Source organism: Neodiprion fabricii, chromosome 5 (genome assembly GCF_021155785.1).
Source record: "Neodiprion fabricii isolate iyNeoFabr1 chromosome 5, iyNeoFabr1.1, whole genome shotgun sequence".
NCBI lineage: Eukaryota > Metazoa > Arthropoda > Insecta > Hymenoptera > Diprionidae > Neodiprion > Neodiprion fabricii.
Genome location: NC_060243.1, coordinates 9750218 through 9774835, shown reverse-complemented (window position 1 = coordinate 9774835; position 24618 = coordinate 9750218). Strand labels below are relative to the sequence as shown.

The following is a 24618-nucleotide window of genomic DNA, read 5'->3' as shown; positions in this document are numbered from 1 at the left end:
GCCGTGCTTAGATATGATACATCTTCGTCATGAGCTATACTCGTTTACTTTATTATATATCACCATTGATTTATCAGACGAATTAATACCATAACAACAATATCGGCGTAGTTAATCGAATAAACGATTACAGCAGACGTATATCATATGATATTGCATATTCAGCGGAATAGCTAGCTTCTTGTCATACGATACAACTTTCAGTCGTTTATATATATTTATATATATATATACATATATATATTGTATATTATATTAATATATTATATATAATATATATGTAATATATAATATATATATATATATATATATATTAAGATTAAAGTAATGAAACTAAATTGCGTCATTTTAATGCAAACGAAATAATATAAGATCATACCTTTGAAACTATATTATGCTCTTATTACGTTCTTTACATGCTCGTCCAAAAAACTGTTTTCTACTAAATTTACTACATACGCACTCATCTTCACAAAGTTTTCGTGTTCAGCGTATATACCTATTATGGTACACGTTGTCATTGTAACTGTCATTTTTATTTCTATTATTGTTATTATTAGTGTTATTATTATTATTATTATCATACGGAATTAACGCTGTAGTGTTCATAACTGCGATCAGTTAAATACCAGCTGTCTTTGTACGAATCAAGCTAAAAACTGGCCTATTTCAGTGTTCCACTTCTTTCTGTTGCTAATATTTGCTATTTTGTATTCTTACTATTTGTCTATTATTTAGCTACGTTCGTCTATTAACTAGACTTGAATTTGAGGCTACTTGCTCAGCAGTCTATTGTCTCTCTTAGTGCTCTGAGGGCCCAACTGCTTCGATAGTCTCCGTTCTTCTCGGGCTGGATTCGGTTAGTTTTCTTCTGCACAATTTCCTCTCTCATCTCTTCTTTCCTTTCACCGGATGCGACAAATGCAATTCTCTTGACCATTCGTCGTCATGCCCTTTGTAGAAAACCGGATGTGTTTGGACCCAAAGAAAACATTATTCCCATTGATGCGGAGAGGGTGGCAGTTCCGAAGGATGGGCCACCGTTGAGCTGTAAGTTATAAAATGATATTAAAACCTTGGACGGTATTCGCTTTCAGTTTTATATTCATACGCCCAAGTGATACATGCATATCTCTGGCTATTCTAAAAATAGTAAGAACATTTGAAATAGTTGACATTTTCTGAATGCCTCATAATTACGCTGAGGTGGACGACTTTGAAAAGAAAGAATGCAACGCTAACATTATTGGTCCATTCTAGCATCGTAATGATATCGATATGAATTCCAAGCTTATTTCATAATCAATTGAGAGAATATTTTCGAATTAATCAGCAAGACAAAAATTCAATGAGAAAGAAATTATTCAAAGAAATTTCTTGCCTTTTCTTTCTACCATTTCATGATATATTTATGATAAACGAAATTATTTAACACAGGCACTATCAATAGTAAGAATTAATTAAAATGTACGTATGTTCCAGATGCGAAATTGAAACAGGACAATAATGACAATGATGTAGCGAAGTTTCGTCAATTTGTTAAAACTCGATAAGCAATTGGTGAGCATTTCTAAGGAAATGTGAACTTTCATTAAAGTGTCAACTTATTAATTAACATAATTAGAATACAACATATCAACGTAAACTTAACATTATAATCATCTGATATCCATGCAGCTGTCAGCATGTGTGACAGCCAGATATTTTAATTTAATGTAAGCTACTATCAGTGTTATAGAACACATTTTGCTTTGCCAAGAAATATAGTCTAATAAAAATAAAATTGTGCATCACATTAACTGAAAATTCCAGTCAAAGAGAAAATGAAAACAATCGTGTGTAGGCCACTTGTCAAAAAATAAGTGCGAATCTGCTGTTTCTGATTCACGTTAATAAAAATTTAATATCTTTTGAACTGCCTTTCCACAGTCAAAGGTCCCGATCTGATAGATTTATAGTATATTTGATCAACAAATGAAGATATCTCAATTACAGTTGATCACTGATCAGCAGACTAGTTTAGTTTTAATCGTGTATTTCTCGGAGTATTCGTTTGCGAGAAATTAAAAGAAATTCTAACAAGAATGCATGTAATGTGTGTGCTGAATGACTGAAAAATCTATCTTAGTCGTTGCACAGCTAATATCTATGAAGCAGCGTTCAAATGTTTAAACTTCCAGCCCGTCGATGCTTTCTTTTAATTTACCACGCAGTTCTAGTTTCATAAGTTTACGTAAATTAAAAGACTGGCTATCATTTTACATACGGGCAACAAAAACTTGATGAAAGTTTTGTAAATTGGAAAAATTTAACCAAGAACTACAAGAGTAACATAAATTTTCAAGTTCGAAGGCTAGAAGAACAATGTATGAATGTTCTCTATTACGAACAACCAGTAAGCAAATTGCGAAATCCGACGATTTTAGATTTGATGCGAATGGCAATTAGAACATGGATCCAGAATTCATCATTTACCACATGGTGAAGTAAAACGACCGATAGCGTAATATAAAATATGAATAACGAACAAAACAGGCAATATCGCTTGGCAGAGCAAATCAAAATATCATAACTACAAACCTGATCTAACTACAGGATTGGAATTGGGTGCAGGGTTACGGGTGACAAGGGTTAGATTAACCTATCGTGGATGTATATCAGGATTTTTTGCAGGGATTTCACAGGGCATCTAACATGGAAATGGGGTTTGGCCAGTGAAAATTAGCGAAATACTTTGCTGCGACAAGATGAACTGAAGGCTGCATGGTTGATCAGGCCTTCTTTACGTAATCATCGTTTTAGTTTATTTTATTTGTTTATTTCTTTTATTTTTTGTTAAGCCTTTTCTTTTTTCCTTACATGTATACAGGACTACTGCTCAGTAACTCGATGAATCTTACTTTCACTTTCTACTACTCACTTCAATGTTGAAAATTTTTACTAATTGTTTCAAATCAGTCGCTCCGAACGTCTACCAAGAAATATGTGATTAAAGTTTAACGGGTAAGAGCAATTGCTGGTATTTGATTAAATATTGGCAATTTATTGAAAAATATCAAATGATTTTACCGTCTCTAAAAATACATTCTACAGTCGCAAAATACTTACATCGCTGTGAAATGAATTTTCAAAATAATATTTCCAATATAGTTCATAGACTATTTTATCGTTTTTAAAGGTAATATAAAATTTAATTTTTGATAATAGATTCGCGAAACGGTTGCGAAGCATTTATTCGCGAGTCTCACCCAGCTGAGAAGTACGTCGTGAATTAATTCATTGTTCGTAATATTGATTTGTTTAAACTCATTGAAAAATATATTGGAAACGGTCCACGCAAAAACGAAGTTTGACGCACAAAATATGAATACTCCTCTACCGCGTCGATCAAAAATCGTTTTTATAAGCCTAAATTATTTCAAAGAAAAAGTTCAGTTCAACGATTAAAAAATAATTACTAGTTCGATGCTTTGGCAACGTTGAATTCTTCTCGATCTTACACTTAATTATTTAGTGTAAGCAAGCAATCAAATACCATTCAAAAAGTATGCTTCATCGATTATGAATCTAAAATACTGTGTCTTGCTGCGTTACGTCGAAAAAATATGCCGCAAATAACAAAACAGTTTCTATTTTTACCGTCAACTGAATCGAGCAGTCCAATTATTACGCACTACTGTATAATCGAATGAGTTTTGGTAAACGAATAAACAACAAAGGCGTTTGACGCGTAATTTGAATATTAGATATGAATTGAAGAATAAACGAGTTACTTTTTAACAAAGTCGCTGTATAGATGTGTTCAATCTTTAAACGATCTCTGTAATTAAAAGACAAATCTATAAATGATAAAAGGTATTGTAGATAAAAGTTAAGGTAAGTACCTCTGCGAGCGAGGTCGGGCCGACTTATAGATGATTCTCGGTCATTCTTTCTTTCGTTCAGGAGAAGACGTAACGATTGGTAGTAGCTGATAGTAGTAGTAGTCGATAGTGGTAGCTGACAGTGGTAGATAGTTGATTCGGTAGTGGTAATGTGTACGTATACGCGGCGCACGGTGCTGGGTTGGCAGATGGCTTGCTCTAACTTGACGGCAGTAAGCAAGACGATCAAGATCAGTATCAGACGAATCACAATGATCATTGTATGGATATTTTAAGGAAAGTTTGGTTCAGTACGGTTGGAATATTTTTATTATTCAGGATTTCGTTCATCTTCGATCATTTTTGATTCTCAGGATAATACGTGACGAGGTGTCGGTGTTTCTTTCTTTTTCTTTAAACAAAAAAAAAAAAAAAAATATTTTACTTTTTTTCATTGGATGAAGGACCGGGGATGGTCGACGTCTTGGTAAACGGGGAATGGCGGGAATGATTTGGCGAAAGGATCGTTTGTTTTATCACACAAAAATTTTGTATGTTCTCTTTGGATGGATAGTGAATGATTACGGTTGATTGGTTGGCTGGTTGATTTTTTTATGTTTCTGTTTGTTTGTTTGTTTTTGGTTTTTTTTTTTTGTTTTGTTTTGTTTTCTTAATTTTTGTGGTTGGTTGTGGGTGCCTGAAGGCGACTATTACTGAGCCACCCACGGCTTACCTTGCGAAACTCTTGAACGCCGCTGACTGTGGGTTTATACACAGTGGTACGCGCGTTGTGTTCAGCTGTTCCGCGATAAATTTGTGCATTTCCTCTGGAAAAGAAAAAGAAAAAGTATAAATAACCAAAGTGTAGATATAATTTAATAATAACAATAACAATAACAATAATAATAATGTTTGATCCGCACGCACAGAGAAAGATATTTTTAAAAGGCAACAGATACTATATGATTATTCCAATGAGGCAATTTTACGACAAAAGTTCAATAAACTTTACAAGCAGCAGTTATATGACTCAAGATCTTTGAAACATCGCCTTGCGTAGTTGAATGAAAAACAATGTTTTTTTTTTTTTTGTTTTTTTCTCAGCTTCAGCACAAGTATAAATATTTTATAACGATCTTACATATCTCGGCATGGTAACGATAATGCGAGTGAAAGACATATGCGCGTCCGTTTCCGTATACAATTTTCTAATATCATCTCAATGTAAAAAGGATGCATCGATCGTCCAATTGTTCAATTGTTGGGAGACGTACCTTTCACCTGCTGCACACTGGTCAACTTTCTTTCCCACAAATCGTCAAAGGTGTGTGAAGTGGCAGGTTCGAAATCGCCGGTATACTGTCGCATTCCAGCACTTGCGGTATAACAGCAAGTGCACATACAGGAATGATAACGCAGTCGTCCTTCGTCGAGATAAGGATGAGCTAGAGCGTCGACGACGGTGATCCTTTTGTCCTGAAAGCAAGGAAAAGATAGAAATCTAACGCGTTAGAAAGAGGATGATAAATTTTCACGGATCATTGCCGGCTACCGGCATCTCGTAGAATCTTACCGGATCAAACACCAACATCTGACACAAGAGATGCACAGCTTCGTGCGTAGCCTGACTGCTGAGAGTGTAGAGAGCTGTTAGAGAAGGTGGTTTCGGCGCTCGTCTCAACATGTGAGATCTGGCTCCTTCGCAGGCGTACTTCATGTCTTCCATCGAAGGAGTGCCGAGCAGTTCCGTGATTAGTTCGAGCTGAAAGCATAAAAATTGATGTGCGATGTCTGATACGTTGCGGTGGATCACTTAATTTCAGTCCAAAGTCTACTTCCATGCACTGTAATGACTCTCAATGACCCTAAATGACCAATGACTCTTAGTGGAATGGTAAGATCGCTCACCTGTTGTACCGGACTTTGCGCCTGGAATAGAATTCGCCTACCGAGAAGCTCACCGAAGATACAACCAACGCTCCACACGTCAACTGCTGCTGAATAGTGCCGTGCACCCATAAGAATTTCTGGTGCTCTGTAGTACTGCGTGACCACCTCCTGAGTCATGTGTTTGTTCTGGTCAGGTTCCTCGACTCTCGCTAAGCCGAAATCGCAGATCTGCAATTGCGTCGAGATACAGGTTCGGTAAGTTTTCTGGTACCAATTGGTGATAGCGAAATAGCGATGACATTTCTCGATTGCGTGTGCGCGCCGAATTACCGCTTTTTAAAATTTTTATGAGCACATCGGTATACCAAAGTTTTACCATTTCAACTCTGGATGCTTAAAAACCAAGCATAAAATAAAGTTCCTTACTTTTTATCGAGTTATTAAGAACCGCGAAAAAGTTTTACCAATAATTTTCATCCGTAACTTGTTAAGCTCATAATCCATTTTATCCGGTAACGTAATTAATATCAATCGGAAGTTCATTAAACCGCTTCAAGTCGACGAACAGTCAAGTTCAAAGCACGTAAAAAGAAACTGGAGAATGTACTTTTCAATATAATAATAATATCAACAAATCCAACCGAGTAGCGTAATGTGTGATGTTAAAAAAAAAAGTGAAACGTATAAATGTGCAACATATACACTGTGATTCTTTGAGTTTGCTGAACGTCGAAGATATAAAAGAGAGGTCTGAATTTGAAGATGCGGATTTTTAATGCGTACGTGAATGAAAATGAAATGACGGAAAAAAAGAAGAAGCAAACCAAGCTTACCTTCAAAACGCAATTGCTGTTTACCAGCAGATTTCCCGGCTTAATATCACGATGCAGAATTCTCGACGAGTGCAGATACTTTAATCCTGAAACAAACAAAGGGAAAGCCGTCTCGTTAATCTCTGCGGTATAACAAGAGGGGGCTGGAAAAAATGAAGGACTGGGGAGTTCTTCCTCGCCGTAGAAAGGATGCAAACAACCAAGGACCGGCTTGGCCACATATTATGAATACTTCCTCTACTGTCGCAGTACCCCTTATAGCAGATATTGTAGGATCTACAAGAAATAACACCGAGCCTTGGAAACTTATAAACCGCACAATTAGCAGTCGCTGCACTACGGTTCATCGGCCCTCGGGGCGTTTCAATTAGTAATAATTAAGACTTGAGGTGAAACTTATCACCGGTGTGAAAAAAAAAGCCGGTTGCTTACTCTGGCACACCTTTTGAACAGAACCAAACAGATCACGTAAGTGAAACAAATAGGTATTTGTTTTCAACAAAATGAGCAGCCCAAACGTGGGTTTCCATGGTCATTAATCAACAAATAAGGTTTGCACCTTTCTCCAAAATATCTCCGCGGATTATAACAGTAAGAATATACACACATCGATGCATATATTCTTTCATAAAGAACGCTCAACTCCAGCATTTTAACAACAAGGTATCAGGAGTTTCAAATTTCCCGGGCTTTCCAGGTCGCTGGATACCCTGATGCTGCAGGTGTTGCTAGAAAGCAGCGTTACATAAAGCTAGAAATTCCATTTTACGTAGCAGGCTCCTCGGCACGTTGTAATGGACTGTATAAATTTTTAAGCCTGAATTGCGAAGGCGGTTTAACGGACGGCGTCTGCACAATGGATCTCAAGATTACGTAATCTTAATCGTAGTTGAGAAACGGCAGAGTTAGTCAGCTAAGATCATATCTGCAAATCTCAGGTCTCAGAAATACATCCGTTATTTACACCCGCCTCAGAATCCACCGTGTGAAATCCTACCAAAGTTCGATAACGAGCCGGGAATTTCACGATAAAATACGTTCACGATAGTGTCGAAATAGGCGTAAAATCCTGCGCGATCAGACGAATTTCAAGAGAAACGTCGAAGTCCTGCATCCGTTAAGGAATTTCCGTGATACCGTTACCAGCCTTCAACTGCAGGGGTACCATCACTTTACGCAATTAGTATACCAACACCTGTTAACTAGGCGAGTAGTTATTGGTTGGAGTTGGACTCTACCGGAGTTTTAGTTACCCTTGTGGTGTAAAAGGAGGCATAAGTGAATTGGTATACGACCTTGACGAAAATCGTCGACATTCTAGACTGTCGGCAGTCATTTGTTCGAGCGTGAAATTTCGCTCGTGTTAAAACTATGAGACGAAGGTTGTTTGCTGGATCAGGATCACTGGGTTTGGGCATTTAAAAATTAGGGATAAGTGGTGGTTTGAGTAGTAGTTTTGCTGGACTAAAGTAGCCAATTTCATTCCAGTGTTGTAAAGATAGGTTTGCGCATGCGCGGTTCACAATTGCTTCACTTTCGTCACTTGGGAGATTACTTTCGTCCCTGGGGAAAGAAGAAATTGACCACTGCGCATCCCGCGAAACTACCACGCAAATCCCCCGCCACTTTTCATCCCCTTGTTTCAAAAACTGTCGTGTGTGACTCGGGCCAAAAGTTGGCCATGGCAACTCGTGTCTTTGCCACTCTCGCCTCACTCAGGCGCCAAACTTTACACTCGTCGCAATCGCTAACTTTCGTCCCTTGTCACACAATATACTATTATTTCTTACAACGCTACGTGAGCCCAGTGCCTAGCAGCGGGAATCATTCCTTCTCGATTAGAATGTTAAAGGGGCACTAGAATCTCTGCAAAACAGAGTCCGGCTAATCGCTTCCACCTTGGCCGCCATTTTCTTGTGAACCGAAATTGTGGGAAGTTTTGTACGTGTATAAATAGGTAGAAACATTGATTGATAAACATGTAACAAGCCAATGTTGTAATATGTTCATCATTTATCATAATATGTAAATAAATATATCACAAGCTAATCTTGTAATATGTTCATCGTATAAAATCAACGTTTCTACATGCTTATACGTGTTTAAAACTTCCCGAAATTTCGGTTTGCAAGAAAATGACGGACAAAATGGAAGCGATTGACTGAACTCTGTTTTGCAGGGAATCTAAGGGGCGCGATATTCATCGAGGATAACCTCCTCCGGTACAGCAGCGACGGTTGGGTGCAAAGAAGAGAGAATGTGAAACGAGGCGCGATCCACTTAAGGATTTCATAAATTTAAGTTGAAACAGGAATTGTAAATCAAAGGAACTTGAATAACTGAAATGGTCTTTAAAATAACGAAGAATTAATCGAGATAACTGAATTCATTGGGGATCATTGCGAAACACTTAAAATCACACGGTATAATTAGAAATCGCACGGCAAATGTTGGCAATCATGACAGTCACTACAAATTTCGCGGTAAACTCCAAACGGTATTCAATTCAATAATATGCTGGTGACTTTTGTTTCACGATGTACTTTCGTTAATTTTCAGCTCAACAAGTGATTTCCATTGATTTCCGATGATTTCCCAACGTTCCAAGTGATTTCCAGAGTTCCGATGTAATTGGTTGTGATCTCCTGTAATTCAATCCAATCAGTAATTTCTGAAAATCGGGTAAAACGGTTGAAAATCATCGTAAAACAATAGAAATCACTCTGAATCAATATAAATAAATTGCAATCATTCCTTCAATTTTCAAATGAATGGCTTGTCGATGTAGAATCAGATGCTAGTCGCGTGTGAAGACACAGAATAAGTAAAAAACGAGCGAAGATCCGAGGAAAGGAAAGGGAATCGAAACCCCTGGCAAACAGTCGAATTGTACGAGGTAATCTGTTCCCTATTCAGTTGACACTCTGCGGCACTCTGCAGGAAACTGGGGCCTCTCCCGTTTTCCCTTCGGTTCGAAGCCGAGGGTGCGACAGCATCCCGGGATCGTCGTTCAAGGGATGCAATATGAGCTCGGAGCCTCGACTAGTCGCTGCTTGAACAAGGGACGCACGTACGTACACTTGGGGACAATGAATCTGAGACGGATAATTTTTTCCGCCAGACAGTTACGTTGGCAACGCAGAGAAACCTACAGCGCCACCGTCGGCTGATCGCGAAACAATCTCAATCTTAATAAAGATAACGTGACCCATGACCGTCGAATCTAACCTTAGAATACCGCGGGACTTGTTGACTTGTTGGATTGACACGTATTCTAAGTTTAGATTCGACATTCATGGGTTATATTACGTTTATTGAGATTGAGTTAGTTTCGCGTTCGGCCGACTGTGGCGCTGTAGGTTTCTCTGCGTTGCCGACGTAACTGTCTGGTGGAAAAAATTTGCCGTATCAAATTCATTGTCCCCAAGTGTACATACGTACCTACCGAGTACAGTGAGTCACTCCGATAAACTCGGACGACTCGTTCCAATTTCGACGTATGAAGTCCCGGCCCAACATTGTGCCTTCGAACGAGGATCGCCTTGGCGAATCCACCCTCATCATCTTTCTTTTTCACGGTATCGGGACTACGACGGAAAGTCTCGGACAAAGATCGCAGCTCCGATTGACTCACCGTCAAAGAAATAGCTACACGGGCGATTCACCCGGAGGAATTACCCCCTCATCTGTCATCGTATAGGTTGGTTAGATACGTGTTTACATTGGCGTCGTTGTTTCGTCTCGCGGTGTTGGAGGTATTAATTCTGTTCATCAAGGTTCATGAGACGCGGCGACAGGGGATTCGGATACACCTCGGTCAGGCGCAACTGTCAATGTTTATTTAGGTACCTAATACATACAACGAATCCTGCGCTGTGGGGTGAGTCAAGCTCAGGATACTTGGGGCTCGAAAAAAAAACTCAGACTAATTAAATTTGATTGTCTATTTCTGGATTCAAACGTCAGGTTTTATTCAGATTTCGACATTTCTTCTTCGACGCACGAATTTTGGCGAAGATTGTTTGAAAGATTATGTTTTCATGATTGGTTCTTTGAATTTCGTCTCGTATCATCGGGAACGTTTCGTATACTTCCGTTAAACGATTACAATCATAGTGTAATTCTTTACTATGCATCCCGTTGCTTTTCTTCTTCTTCTTGTAGAGTTTAACGCCTCGCGCTATCGAATAACAAGCTACGCAAAATTTAGACAGGCAAGATTTATGCTGAAGAAGAGACACGAGTTGGCTAGTCTTCGATATAGTCGAGTCCAGCAAATTGCCACGAGCCCGCAAATGTTGAGAGGTCGCCAATTAGTCGAGTTTAGACTGCGCATTACAGTCAAGCTCAAAAGTCAAAGAGGGTGAAATAATCAGTGTTTCAATTTTCGATACGTCATTGATACCGCTGAAAATTACTCACAGAGACGAAAATATTGAGTCTATGATTCCAAATCCAACGATGAGATTGAACTGGTCATATCGATAAGGATCCAAGTGTCGATTCTGGGTACTTGGACCCAAGTTGGAAAACTGTGAGAAACCGTTACCGGTAAAACGGTAGGGGGAAAAAAAAAACAAGCCATAGATTGGTTTGACCGGAAGAGTAAGTAATCGGAAAGAGTTGAAGCGAAACCGAGCTTGAAGCGATTTCTACCTATCGAAGAAGCAAACTAGGACGGATAACTCTATATAGGTGCACGTACTAAATATATAACGACAATGGCAATAAAGCGAGGGTAGAACGTGGGAGATTTATACATATATATATTGGAATATATCTTGCGGGAAACAAGAGATGAAGATGATCGCACGTTGCGGTGGGCAATGGAGCGAAAACGGATGGTGTAACCGGTGTAGTAAAAATCAAGATGGGTCGTACACCACCGCCTACATAAGGCGGGGGGAGGAAAGAGGTAAAATTAAAACCGTGAGAAAGGAGCTGCCGAGCGAATAAGAAGATGCTCTGACCTTGCCGGTATAATTTCAAACCGCTAACGTATCAGTCGAGTTGCTAATTTATCCGTGACCTTGCCCAGCGAATAGCAAAGACCTTTGTGTTTTACAAAAATCTATATTTACTGCAAGGTTGTTTTTTAACGCTAATTTACTCGCGAATGACATGAGGATAATTAGCTGCTGAAAACGAGTTGCCCCTGTGTTTCGTCTGGTGGTTCAGCTTGCTCGTCGGATTTCCAATCTTAGAGATGACAGATCTGCTCATTGGAAAGAAAAAAAATAGTGTATCAGAGGTATCAAAGTTTGAGAAACGTTCTCAGTTTGTCATTTTTCATCGTTACTCACAATTCGATCACATGTATATGAATGTAAAAAAAAAATATTGACAGGATTTTACACTGGCAGGCTTTGGTTGACTTTTAGTATAATAGAAGAAATCGAGGAATTAGTTTTCACAATCAAGAATCAAAATTAGGGCTGCAACATGGATGATTTTGTCTGTACAGAAATGAAACCGATGAAACGTGCAGCCTGTATCAATAGCCGGTATTTACTAGTTGCGTTTACGGTTCAGTTCCTTTACAGCCAGTCGTACTGTATTTTCTTTTGTCTGTTGCAATAATTTGTAACTCAAGAGATTACCGTTTTTGCAATTAGCAGTGGAACGATTGTATTACCGCCAATAACGAGGACCTGAATATTTTCATCCATATTCAACGATATTGATTCAACTAAAATTTCCCAGTTACTCCAAAAGGATGAAAATTTTTCTCGGCGTCAGTCGAGCTCGAAAAAGGAACAAGGGTCGCAAGTCAGTCCACGGTCGAAGAGCGGAAGAAGGTCAGTAAGGGGAATGTTAAAGCAGGCGAGGAAATTAATCGTAATGAAAATTCAACGTCGTTGATACGGACACGTGCGAGGAGGACAATGATCTCGGAGGGACATCAAGGGGCACGCGGAAATGGGCAAGGTGCCTCGGAGCCTCGCTCCGGAAGTCGACGGTCGAATGAATTAGCGAAGGAGAACGGGGTGCAACGCGGCTACTACACATCCATCCGTACCTTCGTACCTACGTATTCGACAACATGAAGCAGCACGGGTGTACCTCATACCTGGGCTGCGGATAGAAAATTAAGATCGCAAGGCAGATACGTGGGATGTTCTTACCTGCGTACATACACAGCTCCGCAGGAACGTATGTCGGAGGTTAATATTCACGCCGAGACACACTCGGTTGCTCCCTCTAATCGCATGAACCACTTACCGGATACACGTATGAAAGGGTCGTTATATATTGTGATGCGCGCCGCTTCGCTGTCTCGTTATCCTTGTCCTTATCCTTATCGTCGTCATGGATTTCTTTTTTTTTTATTTTTTTTATATTTATTTTTTTTTTCTCTCTTATATACTTATTAACCTGCGCAAGCACAGCTGTATCCGATTATGCAATTATTCTTTGCAACAGATTGGCAGAACCTTTCGTTCCATCGAAAAAGACAAGAAAAAAGATTCAAACGCCTCTCGGCATTGGAAGCTACGAAACGGTCGTTTGATCGAGACAATTAAGAGGCATCGTGAAAATGACAATGATCAGGAATCTGACTTCCTTGATCAATTGTTTGACAGTTACAGCCTCTGAGCACTCCCTGTGGTAACGATTTTGAACGCGCGTTTGAAAATTTTTTTTTTTTTCAATACAATTTTGAAAAGTATTTTGTACACGAATTTTCGATTCGTGTGCTGTTTATTAGTTTCAAACTATATGTTGTAAAAAAAAAAATTTCTCTACCTATTTGGCAGCAAATTTAATGCTATACACAAAATAGATCTCTTGTAAAATTTTCGTAAATATAATAGTTATTATTTATAGATATATGTGTGTATTATATATAAAGACGAGCAGCGATAAACAGTTTGAGAGAAAATATAAGGTGTGTAAAATTCGATGTATACGGCATAACGATTAATATCATAAGCGCGAGGCTGTTTAAGATTAAATTTCGACCGACGGCGTGTATAAAATCATTAATTATATACAGACTAGAAGCGTATATCCATATAATATCGGTTATACGGAGACTGGAATTGATATTGACTAATAAACGTCGACCGGATGCTCGTCTGCAAGTCGAGCTAGAATCGCGTTCGAGCGACGAATGGAATCTTCAGCTTTTCTTCAAAGTGCACACCGTGTGGCTCGGTTATCTCCGAAGGCTCCAAGACCGGCTTCGCGGATACGTCACGCCTAGCGATTTTACGTTCGACGCGGATGGGTTCACCGTACTCGGTTCTCGCCGATTCCTATGCCACGTATAGCTGCAGACTAATCCAACGACGACGCCGTCGAAGCTCGACGTCGACAATTTTCTAAACGACTCAGGTTGGCACCGAAATTCAATTTCACCCCGAAGACGAGACGGCGTAAAATGTAAAAGAAAAGTCGAAGGAACTTCTATTCTTACTCGGGCGTGCTGTAATGAACGTACATTGAGAAAAATTTCATTTGTCATAGTGACTTGTAAAATTCAGTAAAACAGGTATCGTTAAAAAAACTGTTTGAATATTGTTGGAATTACGAAAAACTAGGTGCGTGTAAACATTTTGCCCTATCGTCGATCCTTTTTTGGTAATTGCAACGCAAAATTAGTTTGTGAGGTTTACCGTATTTTTTTAGTTAAACAAGGCTTTAACGTCAATTTATTGTTGCACGAGCATTGAATTTTCGCAACAGTTGCAAGAAAATATAACAACGGTAATCGTAATGAGAGAGAATAGTAATGGATTCTGGACTTTACGGTAACAGATAGAAAACTAATTTTCATTTTGTACTTATTATAACTATATTTTCCGATTGTGGTAAAAAATGAAAATAGTTAAGGACTGAGTGGTAACCGGAACTAAAAATTTCTCTGAGTGTATTTCGAAATGAGATAATGCAGAGATTCGCTCACGTTGCGATTAATTGGATGCGTTATGAAAGAGCGTTGGTATAGGATAACAATGGTTCCGGTTAGATGTACGATAAAAAAAAAATGGCGAAGTGCTTAATCGAAGTTGCCAATGATGTTCAAGCCGAACAACGTTTTAAATACTCTATAGTTTAACCCGTTAAAGCTCAGGAAAAAACTGGATCAGATAGCATCAGATTAACTATTCCAATCATAACAAAATGGAAAAATAAAATATGCTTATTTTTGCTTATGTCATTTGCAATTTAACAAATTATGCCGAAAGTCGTTATTTTGAAAAATTGACTACGCCAATCGATTATACGGAAAAAATGATGAATGAATGTCGGATAATGAGCTTCTGGCTAGTAAGCTTTAAATAAACGTGTTTGGATTACCAATGGAATAAGACTGTGATCTGAAATACTTTCAACTATCGATTGCATCGTTAAAGAACCTTAGGACGGAAATCAGACCAATCATAGATTTGGAGCATTTCATTACCGAATCGTCTCGATGAAAAACGGTAATTCGCTTATTTCTGTGCACCGAACACCAACTGCCAGTACATCAAAATGGCTGATACTCCTTGACTAGTCTCAGAAATTTTTGTACTGCGCGAAAAAGTAATTAAAACGTGATTGAATCCTTACTTGCTCAACTCGCCAAACTCAACTGACTATGTTTTCTTTATGCACAAGGTTTCCAAGTGGCGTGAAGACTTGCGCCGGTATGACACGGTGTTTTACCAGCTTTCCTCGCTGGCCGCTCGATCACCGTCACCAAAGACACACGTCTTCTGACACATGCCCATACGTATCGGTCCGCGTATAATACGTTACACTTGGCCGACCAAAGTCGGTCTCGACTCCTTGCCCAGTAGTAGAAGTCCGTTCACGTCAGGCGTTACAGACGCTTGGCGCTTGGAGCCGGCAGAGCCGGTCCACGTGTAAGTCTAGCGTGTGAGTACTTGTATTTTTATGCCTAAAATGGATGCATAATCTCACATACATCAACGGTCGTAAGCGTGACTTTAAACGAAACGAAACAGCACTCACAATTCATGATAGTACTGATCCAAGTTTTTTACTAATGAAAAAATGGTCACATACGGCCAATTTTGATCCGCCGTATTTATTCATCTACAAATTGCCGGAACTTATATTTTTAACGATCTCTTCGATTAGCCGAAAAAAGCGTCGTAAAATCAGTACAGAGTGCACAGGTATAGTAAAGTTATGATTCTCCCAGAAATTCGTATCAGGTGATTTGTTTGAAATTGATTCGTGAACTGGTATTCATTGAAATTGGAAAAACGATCCGAATTTAGCATAAACAAAAAGTGCTCGATAAGTAAGGTGTGTTACAGTCAGATTGATAATTTCTAAACTGTTCAGCAAAAATTTTCATTCGCACAATTTTTACTTCTTATTCTGACAAAACTCATTAGAAATCAAACCGATAGTTGATCGCAAACCTCAGGTTACGAATCGTCACATTTTGTTACAGATTTTTTGATCGGACTGTACGCTAGCTGATAGATTCTTAATAATCATCATGACACTAATTAAAATTCACAGATAAAACCTCGTCAGCGTTGTTGATTTTGAATTAAAGGAAGAAAGATTCGTTACAGCTGAACCGATGGAGGATATTTGATCGAAGAAGGGACTCGGATGGGCCGCAGAGGCAGCAGAAGTGACAATGGCAAAGATCAGGGCGTATATTTCCCGCGATGAGGCGGTATTCACGTGGAGGAGTATAAGTTTGGATTTCTCATCGAGCGATGCTCCGGCGAGCAAAGCCCCTCGGCCGGATGACGGGGTCTCGGGTCACGGATGGGTGGCGGCAGGACTGGTTTCCCCCGGACTTCTCTTTCTTCACGTTATACACTCTCAACACCATACCTCGGCTCTCTTGTACCGGCAATGGCTCCGAGTTCATCCGATGGCCAATTTCTGATGATACACGCATTGATTTATCGAAGATTCAAAATTTTCACCTCTTCGTTTCTATAAATGGCAACCGAACACCGCACACATTGCGAATTGCTAACGAAAGAACAGTCTGTAGTTTGCCAGAGTTTATTGCGCATGCGCTACAAATTCGCGAACAGTTGTTCGCCAGGGTCACCAACCGTCGTGAACGTAACCTAAAAAATTTTTGCGGTTCCATACATCGCGGCGAAGTGTCGTCTAAAGTTACGACGATTGGTCGCCCTGGCGAATAACTGTTCTCGAATTTGTAGCGCATGCGCATTAAACTATGGCAAATGACGGATCATTCTGTCGTTAGTAATTCACACTGTACACGTAGACGGTCGCAAGTCAAAACTCCGGATCCTTAGAGTTCAAATTGCAAATGTCGAAACTCTGAATGCGTATGTCAAGGTTGATAATTTTCGTTGTTTCGAGGATTCGAATTTCGAACCAATGCCATTCGATGCAACGGTCAGTCAGAACTTTGACAATTGCGAATTTTAACCCGCGTCCATACAGACTGAGAGAAAACATGGTACAACCACTAATGGTTGGGGTTGAATTCTCGAAAGATTATTTCATCATTGAGTTAAACTCGGGAACAATTTTGACCGTGCATTTCTCTCTCAACGTATCTCCAAACTGACGTAACATTTTATAAGTTTAAAAAAGTTTCTAGACGTTGCGTGTGTACCGTCCCCTGAAATTATCATCACATCCGGCTGATTAAAGCTTAAACAATCGATACTACGGGCAACTTCTTTCAGTTCCAAGAGTGCGACCGTATAATCGAAAAAATCGCGGGTGAGAGGAGTTTGGGTTTTGTGTGTTCGTACGCATCGAGTAATTCGATAGATTCGCGTCCTTTCGAGCTGTAACGTTTTGCCCAAAGGTCTGTACAACGGCGTAATCCTCTGCGGATCGTCTCTCAGGCCGACGACCAGGGAATGAGTTTGAACTATGATGACGACGCCTCGTCAGACCGAGTTCCGTGCTTGCGCACCAGTCACCGTGTTGATCACTATATCCGTGCCCAAAGTGCCAGCTGGGACGTATAAACGGCGGTCCAGAACTCGATGGAAACGGTAGGCGTTGGCACCCCCGTTATAAAGCCATGACCTCTCTTCGTTTTTTCGTTTAAAGTAGGAAACGTGTAAATTTCCTCACGCTTTGATTATCTTCCAAAAAGCTCAACTTCTCACTGATCAATATATATATAGGTAAATATATATATGCGTGAGAGAATGAAACACGTTTCACTTCATCGATCGATAAAATGAGTTCAAAAAAAAAAAAAAAAAAGACCACAAACGAAACTTTCCGAGTCTTTCTTTGTGGTTGTAATTCACGGGGTTCGTAAGAGATGGGTCATTGTCCGATCCTACACACACAGGGAGGGATCCAATTAAAGGAAATGGTCGCGTGTCGGTTGGAATTTACGCCGGGACGCAGTTTAGGGTTAGTTTCCTCCCTCCACACTCCGTAAAACGAGCATCTCTTAAATAATGTACGACTCTGCGTACACGCACCCCAGGAGCTTTACCTAGATGGGTTCTCAAGGTAGTACCGCAGTCTCTATTCGTACTTCCCGGCAACGTATGAATATAACTCTCGAAAGTAATTTATACCGTACAGATACCCCGGATTCGGTTCAATGACACGTCGAGCTGTAGGTGACTGACAAACGCGAACCTTCGATTCAAGAATGAAAAGTAACTACGATCTCGATAGTCAAAAAAAAAAAAAAAAATTACATGGCGTACAACTTCGAGAATGAATTCAGCAATTTCGATCACGCTATAATTACACTACCCAAGTTTGTTAGACACTGGAAAAACAGTGTACGGACCCTCATAATCGTAGTTTATACTTTCCGGACTGCTCTTGTGAACACGGCTAAAATATAACAGCCGTACATTGTACGAAACAAGGCGGAGACAAGAGACTCGAGGATGCAGAGGTTTCGGTGTAATTTGTCAAAGCGTTAAAGTTTGCCTGAAAGCTTTACAATTGGTCTTCCTAATGAGAGGCATAATTCTGTAGAACTGTAAGTCTCCCTGTTCGAGATGGATCCTGGCACCTACTTGGATATGACTGACAAGGAGAGTATCAAACCTCTGAATCGTGGATTTTACTCAAATTCTTCGGTTCGTTTTCTTGGCCTGAAATATGAAGCCTGTGATGTATAGTTTCATCTTACAGGCCTCTGTTCACTTTGGGTAAAATTGATAGTACGAACGAACGAAACCTGCTGTGCTTTTTTCCCTTAGATGTCAATTTTTATTGTTCGCCGTTAAAGTTTCGATGACAGGTTCTTATAGATTCGATTGTACGCGAATATATTATTATTTCAGAGCTATAAAGAAGTAAAAACTGCGCATTTTAAGCAGCTTGACCTGTTGTGAATTGTGCAAAGAAAGATCTAGTGGAGAAAGTTACGCATTGGAGACTCCATATTTTAGACCCAAGCTACACGCTTTGAAGTTTCAGTAGAATCCGTAATCCGGGTAGCTCTGATACTTTCCTTGCGAGTATTGTTTGGAATGAGGGACGAGGTGATAGATTTATATTTCAGATATACGTATCGTGTTTAGACGACTACCAGGAACAAAATGACCCAGTTACCGTGATTAAAGCTACTTACTGAATAATAAATATCCTCGCTCTCCTTCTCTCTGTCGGTTTTAAAATATAAAATTAATAAAAAAATCCCATTGTCACAAGTGGTTATTTGACAATTGTGATGAAAAGATGTATAGTAAAAATGTTTTTTGACCATCCAGTGATTTCAGGTACCCAACGACTAACATCCAGAGTATTGGACATCCCACACAAATATCTTTCGTACCTATTCAAAAATAAGTAAGAAAAAAAAAAAAATCAAAACCCTGAATACGTTAATTTTTTTCCGCCATGTCAGTGTTGTCAAATTTTTTTATATTTTCAACTCTTGAATAGGATTAATCCACTGTAATATTTATAGTAGCAGTTCAAAACGAGCGATAAAATCGTACGTTGTACATTCACTGAAATATGTAATTCTATAAATATTTTTACCGAACGACGTAAGGCGTTGAGATAACACGTCAATCTTTACCGCCCAGTGAATTCACGATTACGAGATGGCTATATATAAGTGTACGAGATGCAGCTCGACGATGCCATAAAATTTGAACATGTCACACGTTCCACATGTGCGCATGTATGCCGTAGTAAAAACGAAGAGGCAAGGAAAAGCAGCGTAAAGAGGGTTTTTGAATAGAGGAAGACTTTTCACGATGCACTCGCGGACTTGCCGAGATTTGCATTAATTTTCAAATATAATATACTGTCAGCTACATCACAGGGACTCGACTGCAGCACTCCTTTATTTGAAACGCTAGAATAATTTCACCCTTTTGCGAGAAGGAGTCGTCGCGGTAGTGCACTGGTGGGTGCTAAGTACTTGGCAAACTGGCTTGTAGGCGGTTGGTATTCGGAGGTTCGCTCGTTTTTTAAGCTCGAAAGAAGAGAAACGAATATGACGAAGAAAAAGACAGCAAACAAGGAACGTGAAAAATTATACAGGGTGGCCGTAAATGCGGTACAAATTATCAGCAATGTCAAGATACCGCGACAAAAGACTTGCAGTCGCGACGTGTGACACCTTAGACTGTGGATCATGGAACACGCATCCGAAACGAAAATAAAGGGCCGTCCATAAACCAAGTAGCTAGTCTAAAAGGGTCCTGTTCTGTGGTAAGCGGTTTCAATTAAGGCATACTAATTTATTTTTCCACGAACAATATTACATTGAGAGTAATTTTTAGTAACGGTTACCGTTCGGTTCTTGACTATTTTCGTTTTTTTCCACGATCGAAAAATACAGTTCTAGGTAGAAAATGAAAATTAGTTTTCTAGCTGTTACTATATTTTCTTGCAAATGTTGCGAAAATTTAACGCTCGTGCAACGATAAATTGATGTTAAAGCCTTGTTTAATTAAAAAAGTAGAGTAAACCTCACAAACTGATTTTGCGTTGCGATTACCAAAAAAGGATCGACAATAGCGCGCAAAATGGTTACGCGTACCTCGTTTTTCGTAGTCCCAATGATATTCGAACAGTTTTTTTTAACGATACCTGTTTTACTCAATTTTTCAAGTTACTGTAACAAATAAAATTTTTCTCAGTGTATCTATTCTGTATTCACGGGTTGGAAAGATGTGCCGTCATAATGGGTACAATTAAAACACATCTTGATTATCACGAAAAGGCTGAGAAAAATTCTCTTCCTGTTCAAATGATTTACACGTGAGGCTAGTCTCGTCATTTGTTACTTCGGATGTTTTAGAATAGTAAACATTTAGAAGAAACTACTTGTTTATTCATTTTTTAATATGTAAATTTTTTTTAAACCACGTGCCTTTATAAAATCGAGTTGCGTAGTTTATGGCCAGTCCCTAAGAATCCGAGTAGTCGAATTGTTATAGTTGTTTCATATCAACAGTTCGCTTATCGCAAGCTCGATAGCTTACGAGATTGAAATTGGTCACGTTAACGTGACTAAACACTACATGGAAAGAATCATTATTTTGCAGCCTTAGAGTGACGTTGAAGAAGCCGAGTCTGGAAAAGATGAGTATAACATATTGCTGTGGAACGATTTACGGAATTCCCGAGATGATCCTAATGTTGTGAAGTTGTTGAAATAACGATTTCTCCTTAAAATTCATAGTTGTCCACTAACGTTACGAAGATCAACCTCACGACGATTAGACAAACTTTTTTATTCTTGGATAAGTGGAAATGAATTTCTACCTTGATCAATTAATCGGAGTCCTTGTCTGGTATGTTTTTCGTCATTTCGTAACATCACGCTTTCCACCAGATCTACATCCCTGACAAAGGCCAAAAAAAATCACTCCGCCAAACCCATTAAATCTTAATTGCTGTGAATACTTGTAAAGCTAAGCTTTTCGTTCCGTTCGTACTTTGGTATTCGAAAACCCGCATTAGCGTCACGTACTCCAACATCTTGTGTCGGGGTACGATGCACTGTAATTCAGGGGTTGAGGTTTCTCTCTCTCTCTCTCTCTCTCTCTCTCTAAGGCTTTGTCACTTGCCTCTGTATCTAGGCGTAATGTACATGTCGAGTAATCGTTTGACGATTGTTCACTTAGCCAGCAACTCGTATCTTGCACTGCTTCAGCGTAGCTCAACACTCAGTCTCGCTTATACCAGGACAGTATCGTACTAAACATGATTTCGTACAGAATGGGTGGCAACGTGAAAGGCGAAAAGTGAATTACACAACTAAACATTTGGAATGGAGAAGACAAGAGATCCTCTGGCCGCGTCTACTCCGCGCACAATTCCCTTTGTTGTACCTCCGCGTTATTTGCATCTTCCTCGTTGTCAAGAGCGGGACCGAGTCGCAGAATCTCTTCGCCATCCAATGTAAAGCTCCCTTGCTCCAAGGGGTTTTAATTTCGTTTTAATTCACGTGATGTCATACACGATACTAGAAAGTATAAGCACGGGACTTGTACCAGGGGTTTCTCAACCCTCGAAACTCTCTGGCTTCCATTAGTTTTACCGTTCGCGACTTTCCTTTCACAGACTCAAAGAGCTTCGGGCCAACCCCGAATTTCCTTCTTTTTTCGATTCGTTATTTACTCTGTTTGGTCTTCTTCTTCCTCCTTCCTCCCTCCTTCTCCTATAAATATATTGATTCTGTCACAGTTTCTTAGACAACATCAAATGTAGAACAATCTTCGGACTTTTGGAGTTCAAATTTCGTGTACGAAATCTAGAAGTGAAAGTATATAAAAAAAAAAAAAAAGAAAGAAATTCAGCTCGTGTTATTTGGCGTGAATTTCAAACGGACTGTGTTACACTTTGGACTCTCTTCACAAATTCCGTTATATTTTGGAATAATATGAATCTCAAGGACTCGGCTCTTCAGCTTATAATGGAGCGTGAAAATATTCCTAATATCACAAGTCTTCTATTTTCATTCGTTTCCGTTATTCATTCATTCGGTATTTGGAAAACAGTCATGGTCAGATAAAACACGTACTTTCTGTAAAAACTCTGTTCTCGTCGCGAGTAAACAAGGGTCCCTATGAAATTGAAAACGGTTTGTTTGAGCATGTCTGTATTTGCTGACTGTAATCTGTAGCAAAATTTTGTTCCCCCAAGTCACCCCAAGACCGTTATTCACCTTTTGAGAAGATTCGTTATTCTCGTCATTCCTCAGCCACTCCACGCCAGGCCTTCGTATAATCCCTTATAAGGTTCAAAGTACCCAGCCGAAATGAATATTGATTAACACACCTGTGAGCAAGAGGCTGTGCTCTGCACCCCGCGGTGAAAATCAACACATCGTCGTTAACGTGCTGAAGTTGACGGTGGAATGTGGTTTCAAAACAGCGAGGAAAAAAAAAAGAAGAAAACAAATTAAAAGAACAAATTTTCTCGTCGTTTAATTCAATCGCTCAAACTCTGACGCAATTTTTCAACTTCTTTCGTCCCTCGAGTCGCTTTTCTCCCCAAATTTCAGCACGGAAGTTTCACTCGCTCGGCTTTCACGAAGAGGATAACCCATACAGATCTATAAATACTTGTGACCCTTTGGAAGATTATAGACCGTGTAGGTGGTTCCTCTCAAGATCTATATTTAGGAAAGTATGCAAATTATCCGCGGCTCTGACCTCTGGCCGGAAATTAAACTACGGAATGAACGAACTTCGCGCCACGCGTGTGCGAGTGAAGAAGAAGAAAAAAAAAACCATTATAGCTTGAAGTAAAATCGGCGGAAAAGTGTGTGGGGGAGGGGAGGAGGGGTTCCATGTAGCAACGAAAGAAGATCTTTTTGTTTGAAGATTTTTAAGTATTATTACGAACGTCTTCACACGAGGTAAGGAGAAGCAGCAGGGTTTACATAGCCGGCAACTTTCTAATACTCGGAGTACGCTCGGAATTGAGTTTCCGCTTCTTGCCTATTATAATTCCAGACTCGTCTATATCGTGCTCACACGCGGTTGGGTAGAATCGAGTGCGGGATTATTACTCGGGTGAAAATTTGAGTAAATAATGAAATACGACTCGCGAATATAATATTCGAATTAATTTCAGTAACAACGACCAGGCTTGCATCGTTGCGAGTATCAAAAAGACCGGTTTCAGGGGGAAAGGTTTTTTGTAAAAATAATACGTAGTCGTTAAACATGCTCCCAAAATTATTATGCCCTTCGTTGGTGTCTGCTGTAAAGTAATTGCACTTGAATCTTGACAAAATACATGCCGAGTAAAGAAATAGGTCGCGACAATGGGAAGTAAAAAGCTCTACACTCACCTCTCAGTATTTGATACAGGAAGACCTTTATGTGATCTGCGCTGAGATGCTGCGGGCTGACGATGATCTTGTGCAGGTCACTTTGGAGAAGCTCGGTTATCACGTAACTGTTAGCAAATGGATTAAGATAAAGTTTTACACAACAATGATTGATTATAAAGAGAAACGGAATATCAGGTCGTTTTTGCAAGGTTAAGGGGGCATTTACAGGAATTTTAGAAAATTCTTGGATATTTTGGTGAATTTTTTTCTCATTTAGAAAAAGTTTTAAAAATTTCAGAGGTTTTAGGTATGCCTTTCCTACATCTCTTAGAGTAAATTTCTCTCATTACATCCTAAAAATTATGTAACAGGTTGATGCACCGAGTGCAATTTTAACAGAGTGTAAAAATGTGAAAATTCATCGCGCGCAAGGTTTTTCACTTAATATTTGTAGCATGGCTTACAGATTTTTCTTGCATAATCTACTTGCAAATGCCCACAAATAGTCATATGATTTTGCGGATAGCTTCATTTTGAAAGAAAATATCTTATTTTTAAATATCATGACGAAAAATGAATCGTTTTTCAACGTAAAAATTGGACTATCTCACTCCCGGGTGAGAATTTTGGATAAATCCTATGACAAGTTATGAAAAATACTTGAAAAAAACAACGTGTGAAAATTTCATTTCAATCGGTTAAAAATTATAGGAGAAACCCTGCGCGCAAGTTTGAAAAATCAAAAGTAGAGAAAAATGCATTCAAAGTTCAATTTGTGTATAAATTGGCCGTACGCAGACTAATAAAAATTGAAGGTCTTTGACCCCGA

General features: G+C 39.3%; 1 protein-coding gene across 3 annotated transcripts in view; it reads right to left on the bottom strand.

The window, feature by feature from the left end:
• Positions 1–314: 314 nt before the first annotated feature.
• Positions 315–24618, bottom strand: part of LOC124182073 (serine/threonine-protein kinase NLK) — a 137939-nt gene continuing 113635 nt past the window's right edge. Inside the window, exons 4-11 of one of the 3 annotated variants that reach the window (XR_006870683.1) lie at positions 23808–23914; positions 6587–6672; positions 5772–5981; positions 5437–5625; positions 5138–5339; positions 4597–4690; positions 3885–4275; positions 315–1048 (exon numbers count right to left, since the gene is read on the bottom strand). Coding sequence is in view for 1 of the 3 variants with exons in the window: in XM_046568869.1 (XP_046424825.1) it covers positions 994–1048; positions 4597–4690; positions 5138–5339; positions 5437–5625; positions 5772–5981; positions 6587–6672; positions 23808–23914 (943 nt within the window). In the remaining 2 variants the exon portion in view is untranslated. The remainder of the gene's footprint in view (positions 1049–3884; positions 4276–4596; positions 4691–5137; positions 5340–5436; positions 5626–5771; positions 5982–6586; positions 6673–23807; positions 23915–24618) is intronic. The other 2 variants (XR_006870684.1, XM_046568869.1) reach the window with 2 other exon arrangements.